Genomic DNA, 10,866 nt, shown 5'->3' on the forward strand with positions numbered 1-10,866 from the left:
TCAATTTGATGAAAACAGATAAAAGTTATTTAGAGGACCCTTTCCATATAAACTTGGGAAACAATGTCTTGTCATGTTGAGATTTTGGCCTTCATGTGATTAAACAGATTTTGGAAAAAGTTTATTGCTCTTTGAGGACATCAGATGGCACTGTGGGGTTTGAAGTGGAGCTGCTAGTCAGTAGTAATGAGCCTATGCAAAATACATATGTGGACGTATTAGTTAAATGTCTCTACTTATAGCCTGGATAGGTGTTGCAGGCTAACACTGATAGATGCCATAGCTCTGTTGCATGGTAAAAAACCATGTCCATTGGCTCTGCTGCTTAATGTACAGCTTTTAAGCATAATACTTGTTTTGAATTCCTCTCATAAATTGTGGGAAGAGAGGGAAAATAGCCTGGCTGTATTTATTTATTTATTTATGTATTTGTTCTGGAGAAAGATAAAGATTACAGAGTTAAAACAAAAAATAAAAATATTAATAATAAAGGAATATCATTATTTTCCTGATCAGGAAATGTATTTGACTGTATTGACAAATGTAGGTCAGTCTCTGATTCACAGTTTCATTCAGTGGCCCTAAATGCTTTCATTAAATTCTATTATGTTAGTTCCATTAATATTTCAATTTCAGGCCTGTGTTTCCCTCCTTGTAAACAGATTTGTGCATCAGCATGGAGCACAGAGGATGTGTAAAGGAAACGTGAAATTAGTTGTACCATCATCCTGAAGTAATCGTAATCCTGGAAGTCAGTGCAGACAATGCAGACTACATTGTTCCAAAGCAAACTAGCTTTTTCTAGGATTTTTTTTGGCAGACAGACGTCCTAAAAAATGACTTAAAAAGTACAAGCAAGGTATTTCACATGCCAATTTCTTATTGTGAAACGTATTACATTTTTTCTATTTTCTGTTAACACCATTGTAAATAAGTTCCTTTCCAAAACAATACTATCAGCAGATACCAATAAATATTTCAGTGTATAGAGGAGGGTCTATTTAATTTATTGAAGTTCTGTCCTCTCAACTAATTACAAAATATTCAGCAAATATTTGAATTTATTACTTATCTTTTTCCCACAAATTAGTGGATGTCTTTGTTTAACAAATAGAGTTCACTGCTCTTGCCCTCAAGGTAAAGCATACATTGTAATCTCTCTTTTTCAGTTAGTCTAAAAGCCAACATTTTCAAAGCAAAGCAATGGTTGAAAATGATCTCTGTAAATCAGTAAAGGGAGAGAATTTGCAATGTTGCACCTAATACCCCCATTTGAGGCACAAGCTGCCCAAAGCTAAATAACAATGTTTAACTTGTCTCAACTGATGGTTTGGGTTTTTTAAATATGTTTGGTGGATTTTCAGTACGTTGAAGTATAATGTTGTGTTCTGGGATGCAGAAAAACCTCAAGAGTGATAAAGCAAGAAATCATGTAATCTGAACTATGTTTTATGTTGCTACATTATGTATAAAAAGTGATGGAAAAAGATGACCACAATAGCGTAAGTCACATGCCAAATGACTTTTAGCAAACATCATAGCAGTTTCCCTGCTTAGAATTAAAAAAAAAAAAAAAAAAATCCATCATTATTTAAGAATATATTCTAAAGTGAGGAAAATTATCTTTTCTGTATCCATGGTGTGCATGCAGCAAAATATCTTCTTAATTCTTTCCAAAACACTCTAAACGCAACCACAGCTGACATGAAACACATGGATATCATATTCGACCTCATGCAGCTTTCAAAGAATCAGAATCCTTTCCAGCCCATATTGGAACAGAAACAGCCTGGATCTGTGCTGGTTTCATAAGTGAAAAGAAATAAAAGCCCTTCCTATACAGAGCAACTGGTAGCTAGTATTTACTGACTCCAGGTACTTCAGGAAGTGCGAGGAAGAACCTCTGCTGCACAGAGTGGACTGTTGAATTGGCAAAAATGTTGCCATTTGCATTTTGCCCAAGATGTAAACATTGAAAGAAAAAGTGAAAGATGACTTACACAACTTTTTTTCATTTTCACTTTTCTATTTGTAAACCAGTTAGTTTTATAGCATATGAGAAGCATAGCTTCATTAGTAGGTAGCTTTTTTATCACCTCAATTTCTCAGCCTAATTATCACTTCTAGCAAGTGTGCCCACTAATCTTTAGAGATTATTAATAGTACAAGCAGGGTAATGCGTATTGGCAGTAAACTTTCTTTTTTTTTTTTCATATTTACTTTTGGGGGTTTTCAATGCTTTTTAAAAATTATTTCTACATTTAAGTTTCCATTAAAACAACAACAAAAAAAAGAAATGCTAAAATAAATCACTGTAGCATTTCTGAAATTGTATAGATTGATATTACAAGTTAGACTCTTAAAGTACATGAGTAGGAGTCATAAATTTGGAAAACTGTTGTTTTTCCAAGACGGTCATAAAAATAATCTGATATTCAAGGAATAATTTACAAATACGAGAATATTCTGACTGGTATTTCTGAGGGAAAATGTACTGTGAATAACAGGAAGGTGTTGGATACTCTCCATGTGGTTGTTTGACAAAAATACTAATCAACTAATTGAACTGAACAAGACTCTTCTAAATAAATAATGATTCACTTTTACTATCTGCTTAAAAAAATAAACTGGAAAAAAAAAAAAGTAAACTGAATTTGAGAAGTCCTCTTTCTGACCATGCTAACATTAATCATTCCTCATTTGTTAGCAAATCAGCAAATAAGTTTACTGGAAGGAAAAAAAACTGGCCAACACAGCAAACTTATGTTGGGCACGTCGCTGGGTAAAACAAGGTCTCTAACACGTTTGTTTTGTAAAAGGGTCAGCTATTTTGCAGCCAGGACCAACCAAGAGAAAATGACGTGAAAAGGAAGAAAACTATTACATTGCCATTTCGCTAAGAACACATGCTGGTTTTGACCTAATGAAAAGTGGGAATAAGTTACTTCAAAACAACGCAGTGTGAAACCATAGAACTAAAGGGAAGGAAGCAAAGAGATGAAAGGACTAATTATTCAAGGCTACACCATGACCATGTAATCAGTAAAACAAAGACATTGTCAGGTTTAAATAGTTATATCTTCTACTAAGAAGCAAAAGAGTTTAGAACCAGAAATACAACTCGGCAGCTCTTATAAATGCAATATAGAGATATTTGGTAATCATTAAAGAAATGTTTCAAATAGATTTACATATATGTTACACACAATGTGGTGGAAATTCACTGAAAATTCAGTTTTCCCATTCCTAGCCCATTTGTAGTCACAATAATCCTTTTTTTCTTTTTTTTTTTTTCTTTTTTTTTTTTTCCTAAATTCAAATAGCCAGTTATCTGGAGCAGTGAAACTGTTTTGTTGTTGTTGTTATCTGAGATATTGGTGACTTTAGCAAAAATTATTGCATTATAAATTGAAATTATTTCATTACAGCTATTGTAATGTATTAATTCTAAAATGTTAGCTTTTTTTTTTTTTTCTCAGAATGAACAAATATAGTTCAGTGCCGATGTTGACTGTTGTCATCTTTTCTTAGTCCTGAAACTTTTGCCTAGAAATGCAAGACAAATTTTTGCATGTTCTGTTATCAAATATTCTTCTGAAAGAGTTTCCAATGTATATGTACTACTATTAGTAACAAAAGGGAAGGGCATGTTCTTTACTCTGTTAAAGGACAAGGGCTGCCTGGATTTAGTTATGCAGTTCACGTACTGTGTCACAAACATTATGTGCCCATGTGCCCTCGAGAGTACATCTGTGATTGAACCTGACCCAGTTATTGGAGGAAGTTCATTCCAGGAACATACTCGTGCTATACACACATAGGAAAGGAGTCCTGGTTATGCACAGTCACTGAAATTGAACTTCCAGGATCCTCTGAATCCCGTGTCATTCTCACACCAGCAAATGCAGCAAAGCAGGCTTGAGCAATGTGCAAGCTGTAATAGCGAGGAGAGTCACTTGTAGTTTCCTGAGCCCATGTTAACAGCACTAATAAAGAGATAATAGAAAACATGAGAGCAGTTGACTTGTATACATTTTTATTTACTCCATTTTCACTATTTAGGAAACAGAACTAGCCGTGTAAAAGGTGAAGTCTTGTCCTGAAAATGTATTGAATGAGGCAGAGTACAAACACAATCTCAGAGCTGGTCTCTGTCCCTGGAGAGATAGATAGCACTTTTATCTAGAAGCAGCATGTTTCCACAAACGCTTGTTGCAGACTTGTTGCAATAGGAAAGAAAACATTTCTTATCCCAGGATACTGATAGCACTAATACCCCAGCAAGGCAGCTTTTATCAGTCATTCAAACAGACTCCCTGAATTGAAGGATAGAGAATATTCATGCTTCCATTGCTTGTGAGAAATCACAGAATGTCACAGGCATGTTTTTCAGCTATGGCACTGCTCAATGTGGCTTTATACGTGCCTCAGTTTTATCATCTGCCAAGTGGAGGGAATGATGTTGAGCCCTTTTTGCAAAGCATGTTCAACTCTGCATAGAGAAAGTACTACATATGCGCAAAATGTTCTTAGCATTATCTCACATTAGGCTATGGATAGGTGTTGCACACAATTCAGGTAGTTATTGTGGCTTTTCCCTATGCTGAGTGACATTTCTGCCAGTCCCCCTCCCAAAGCCACGTGTGAGTCTGCTTACACTTGTGTTACTAGAAGTAGCTTCTCCAGTCCTTGTTTCACCTTTCTGCCTCCTTTAAGACCTGGCTGGAACAAAGTGGACAAGTAGGAAGCAAGCTCTGCAAACGGGAGGAGTGTGAGATGAGTGCAAATTCTGGGAATCCACCTCAAACCACTACCCCACCTCTTCCCGCTACCTCACAGAGCCCGCCCCCAGCTCCAGCCTGCTCCCTTAAACCACTGTGGGTGGGTGCTGTGCCAAAACTGGCTGCCCATAAAGGTGCTGCTACCTTGGGCACCAGGCTGAACACTTTCGGCTGGCAGCGCACGGTGGGGCAGGCACGATGGTGCTGAAGCCAGGCAGATGGGCACCACTGGGGTATCTCCTTTCCTTGCTCTTCTCTACCAGCCTGGCGGTAAGTGGAGAGGCAGTGTTAAAAAATGTGTCAGAGCTGAAAATGCTGCTGGAGAAAATTCACTGAAAATGGTCTTGTTTCTTCTCTTCAGTACCTTCCCACCAGAGAAAACTGCTGCATATTAGATGAACGATTTGTAAGTACATGAACAATTTCCTTTTATATTAAGAGTCTAAACAAAGCCTTCCTACTGATTATTAATTGCCATTATCTTTTGTAGCTTCATTAGATCCCTATTGTTATTTTCAATACTTATTAAATGCGCTGTGCTTAAACCCATTGTTGATTAGTAGCTATAAACATCTGTTGAAAAAGGCAGCTGCGCTGCTGATAAAAGCATTTTAGAAGACGCTGTAAGTAATAGCATGCACTGTTTTCTTGCCAAGTGTGCATGTATACACAGTATGAAACTGAACTGTCTCTGTAAATTTAAACACCGCAGACAGTGGCAAATGCCTACCCCTTTTTTACCCAGTCATTTGTACAAACCATGACTTAGAGCTCTCCTGCCCAAATGTTCTGCTGTCCTTTTTTTGCTCCTGAAACATTATAATTTATTATTCTTTCCTCTTTAGGGTAGCTACTGCCCAACAACCTGTGGCATTGCAGATTTCTTTAACAAATACCGTCTCACTACGGATAATGAACTGCTGGAAATTGAGAGAATTTTGCAGCAAGTTACTAACGCCACAGGAAAAGCAGATTATTTGATTCAACACATCAAAACCCTCTATCCTCCAGATAAGCAGCAACAACAACGTGAGAATATAAAAATAACCATGCAATTGAAAAATCTTATGTCACTTGTTTTTCTAATTTGTCTAACTGCAATTATTTTATCCATTTGTCTGTTTTAGAGTCGGTTGAGGGTTTGACTCAGAAGTCCAAGAAAATAATTGAAGAAATCATCCGATATGAAAACACTATTTTGTCTCATGAAAGTACTATACAGTAGGTATCTCCCAACTTTTTGATATCACTTGACGGTCCAAATAATTTTATTTCTCTACTTTTATCAACTGCAATTAAGATTTCTTCAAAAAGGGTTTTTGTGCTTATGTGCACCACTATGCCCACACTGTCATTACTAGCTCCCTAGCAAGATACATTAGGATCATAAGGGTCTGATAGTGCATTCTCTGCTCATCTGCGTAATCTATTAATTGTGCAAGAAGTGCAAGATAAGAATGTCATGAAGCCTGGCAACATTTTTATGTTTCTTTTGCTGTGTCAACTACTTATAACTTTATTTTTTTTCATTGGCTTGGGAGAATATATTAATATGAATTTGCTTAGTAATGCAAAGTGTTTGGAATATTTGTGCAGTCATTCACTCTGGCTAGTTTTTCTGCATATATCCTAGAATATCAGCTCAGTTCCACATACATAAATCACAAGTAATTATAAAATCAATGGTAGTCTTCTGTAAGCCAATGTTGAAAATATAAATGAAAACACCATTAACTTGGCTAAAACTTGAGGATATGTTTTTTGTCCTGAATGTAGCAAAACCTCTGCCCCTATAACATTATATCAAATATGGCGTAGGCACACTGACTACTGCAGTAGTTTATTTACATAATTTATGTTTTACAAATGTGCCCACAATTAAGGAAGAATAATTTATCATTTACTAATGAGAACAAAGAAAAACTTTCCATAGCATTACAGTCATGCATGAATTGCTGATTTGAGTTTTGCTGATTAGAGGCAAGTCAAGTTTTGCATAAGATTAAGTTTACGGTTTCCCATTTTGGCTAGTTTCCCAACTTTAAATATCAGTGTTAAGAGAGTCTTCCCCTTTTGCAGGGATGTATGTTGCAGCATACTACATCAGTCAGGCATGTGTGCAGAGAAATGTGTATTACTGTCATTAAGAAACACCTGAAGCAACGAGGCATTTTTATGTTTCCAGACAGTTGACAGACGCACATATAACGAACACCAACAAGATCACACTACTGAAACAGAAGATTGCTCAGCTTGAGTCAAGCTGTCAGGAACCATGCAGAGATACTGCTGAAATACAGGAGACGACTGGAAGAGGTGCACAAAAAGTTTCTTGTATGGTGGAGGGTTAATTCAGTTGCGTGTATTGCCAGCATGCATCACAGCAATGAAGTACACGTAGTCTTAAGGAAGATAGATTTTTACAAAGATATGTAAGATTGCAAGTTCTGAAGTCAGCATTTGGAACAATTTAAGTACTGGGTACTAAGTACTTAAGACATTCAAATGGAACAGAGGTCTCACTTGCCCTTTTGGACTTTTTGACCAAAATATGATTATCCCAAAACGTATGCTATACATCAGTGACAGAAGGAGAGTTGCTGTGGACAGAGTGCAAACAGAAGATAACTCATTATGACATTTCTGCTGAGTAATATGAAAAAAATTAGCTCCAGAAGTGCTGTTTTTGTTGCTGTAGAAACTAATGCAATGGCTATATTTTACATTTAAGTTGCTTGGAAGACCAAAAGTCATTCTTGTCTTACACAAGTCCTGTGACCTTCAGTGAGTTTTTTTATGGCAATGACATCAAAGTATGTAGACTAAATAGTGAACTTTGCAACAGTATTTAGATGAGTTGTATTTTTTGCACTAAGAAAGTTGCAATATCAAATAAATGTGAGGATAGAACTGCAGCTAGATTAATAACAATCCCTTGAATATATGTTTATTTCAGATTGTCAAGATATTGCAAATAAAGGTGCCAGAAGAAGTGGTCTTTACTTCATCAAGCCTCAAAATGCTAAGCAATCATTCCTAGTCTACTGTGAGATTGACTCATATGGCAATGGCTGGACAGTATTACAGAGGGTAAGCCACTTGTGTATTATTACCATAAGCAAGCTGACTGCATCAGCACTGTTTTTATTTGCTTACATAAAATATATCACATTTTGTTTGATTATTTTTTTTTAATATTTTTTCCAGAGATTGGATGGAAGTGAGGATTTCAGAAGAAATTGGGTTCAGTACAAGGAAGGATTTGGACATCTGTCTCCAGATGACACCACTGAGTTCTGGCTGGGCAATGAAAAGATTCATTTAATAACTACACAATCTACTCTGCCATACACCCTGCGAATAGACCTGGAGGACTGGACTGGCAAGAAAAGGTATTTGCTCATGAAGCTTCTGAAAATGATGGCTTAAAGCTTACTGCTTGTACTGTTGTGTTGCTTTGTACATATTTTTGAAAAAAATTGTGGTGCTGTTAGGTCTACTAACATACAGAGGACACTGAACTCACAAGTGTAATGCCAGCCTCTTTGTGTGTCTGCCTAAAGGCCACACCACAAGCAGTCCTAGTGGATTTGGCAGAATAGATCTGTTCCTTCCTCCCTCCGAGAATTTCCTTATGACCATAGTAAGCCTAAGCAGTAGGGGATACATACAGGGATACACACATGTGTGTGTGTGTAATGTAGGTCTTCTGTACATCACTGAAGACTAGGAGTCAGAAAACGCATCTGATGCTGGAGCACAGAAGTTGTTTGTGAATTTTTCATTTGAGCACATACTAGGAATGCAGTATGCTTACGTTCACCATTATCCTCTGTTAACAGCACTGCTGATTATGCTGTATTCAAAGTGGGAACTGAACAAGACAAGTACAGATTGACCTATGCATACTTTATTGGTGGCGAAGCTGGAGATGCCTTTGATGGCTTTGATTTTGGAGATGATCCAAGTGACAAATCCTATACCTTCCATAATGGCATGCGATTCAGTACCTATGATAACGACAATGATAACTTCGAGGGCAACTGTGCTGAGCAGGATGGATCTGGATGGTGGATGAACAGATGTCATGCTGGCCACCTGAATGGCAAATATTATATAGGTAAAATATCTTCTAAATACCTACTTTTATGTGGAAAAAAGTAAGCAAGGACAATATATTTCAATTACAAAAAAAAAAAAAAAAAAAAGGTCACTTTCATTGAGTATATTTTGCCATCTGTTTTCTGCAAAATATACATAGCCCATTTTTTTCAATAACTGTTAATATTAATGCCAGAAGTAGGAACTTCTGGCAGCTCTCCAGCCCAAAGTGGAACTATCAGTCCTCAGAGAAGTAAACTGGGGGACAGGGGCAGTGAATGCATACTGTTAGGATGCCTAGGGATGTCGTAGAAGTGTTAGTACCACAAATATGAATGGGATGAGCACATTAATTATTTTAGAAACAACTAAATATTTTGTGCCAACTGATATTTTTAGATGGCGTGTACACATCTCGAGATTCTGATCCAGCTGGATATGACAACGGCATTATCTGGGCAACCTGGCGTGACCGGTGGTACTCCATGAAGAAAACTGCAATGAAAATCATCCCATTCAACAGACTCTCAATAGATGGACAGCAACACTCAGGCAGCATCAAGCAGGTTCGACCTCAGGAGAGAGGAGATGTTTAAAATGAAAACAGAACATAGTTATCATTTTGAATACAGAGCATGGACAGCTGAAGTATTAAGCCCTCTGCATCTTAGGGGCATCAGCTTTGCTTACCATTTTGTCACAGAAATATTTGTGTTTTGATTTTAGTATATCTTCTACTTTAATGTTTCTTTTAACAGATAGATAAGTGATTGGTCTCATGATCAGAAATAATTCCTTGCCTCCTTTTACTTTGAAGGCTACGTTTTTAAATTCCAGCTAGTATCATAGAATCATTAAGGTCGGAAAAGTCCTTCAAGATCATCTGGTCCAACCATCCCCCTACCACCAATGTCACCCACTAAACCATGTCCCCGAGTTCCATGTCCAACCTTTCCTTAAACACCCCCAGGGACAGTGACTCCACCGCCTCCCCAGGAAACCCATTCAAATGCCTAGCTACTCTTTCTGAGAAGAAATGTCTTCTAACTTCCAACCTGAACCTCCCCAGAGCAACTTGAATGCATTCCCTCTTGTTCTATCTGAGGCCAGTTATCTGAGGCTGATCCCCAGCTCCCCACAGATTCCTTTCAGGTAGTTGTAGAGAGCAATAAGGTCTCCCCTGAGCCTCCTTTTCCCCAGACTAAACAACCCCAGTTTCCTCAGCTGCTCCTCACAGGACTTGTGTTCCAGACCCCTCATCAGTTTTGTTGCCCTTCTCTGGACATGCTCCAGGGCATCTATGTGCTTCTTGTAGTGAGGGGCCCAAAACTGAACACAGCACTCAAGGTGCGGCCTCACCAGAGCTGAGTACAGGGGGACGATCACCTCCCTGGTCCTGCTGTCTACACCATTCCTGACAGAAGCCAGGATGCCACTGGCCTTCTTGGCCACCTGGACGCACTGCTGGCTCATGTTGCACTATCAACATGTCATTGTAGCCTTATGTACTTCTTTCTTAGAAGAACATTAAAATGCTGTCTTTTTTTTTTTCTGTTGTAGGTTGGAGACGCATAAAGGGACAATTTAGCAAAGACTGATATGGACAGGGAAAATAAATCTTTCATCTGTGAGACACTGAACTTATCTCACTTTCCACAGTTTGGAAGTCAACTTTGCAAAAAGCTGTTGGCTGTAAAATGCTCAAGCATTTTCCTTGAGCAGTGCTTACTTCTTATGTGGTTATTTTTTCTGTACAAATTCTCAATAAATTTTTGATTACTACAAAAATGCTGAGCTTACTATTTGTGCTCTACTGTTGGCCAAAAAAAACAAAGTAAACACTATAATGTTTGGAAGGTTACTCTGATCAAATCTGTTTGGTTCAGTCATTCCTGAATTGGACACCAGAAATTTCTGCTGTTTGCTTAGAAGTGTGTGTTGGAGCTATTTCTTCATAAAATGTGGTTTGCTTCCAAGAGTCTTC

At 37.6% G+C, this 10,866-nt stretch overlaps 1 protein-coding gene across 1 annotated transcript; it reads left to right on the forward strand.

The window, feature by feature from the left end:
* Positions 1-4,979: 4,979 nt before the first annotated feature.
* On the forward strand, positions 4,980-10,559 carry FGG (fibrinogen gamma chain; the record flags this gene model as incomplete). Its single annotated transcript, XM_084285436.1, has 10 exons — positions 4,980-5,051; positions 5,143-5,187; positions 5,627-5,810; positions 5,909-6,002; positions 6,967-7,097; positions 7,738-7,871; positions 7,989-8,173; positions 8,624-8,901; positions 9,282-9,448; positions 10,443-10,559. 10 exons carry the CDS (start codon positions 4,980-4,982, stop codon positions 10,455-10,457), a joined length of 1,305 nt encoding a protein of 434 aa, XP_084141562.1. The 3' UTR covers positions 10,458-10,559.
* Between the last annotated feature and the right edge of the window lie 307 nt (positions 10,560-10,866).

Source organism: Netta rufina (assembly GCF_964035555.1).
Source record: "Netta rufina genome assembly, chromosome: 4".
NCBI lineage: Eukaryota > Metazoa > Chordata > Aves > Anseriformes > Anatidae > Netta > Netta rufina.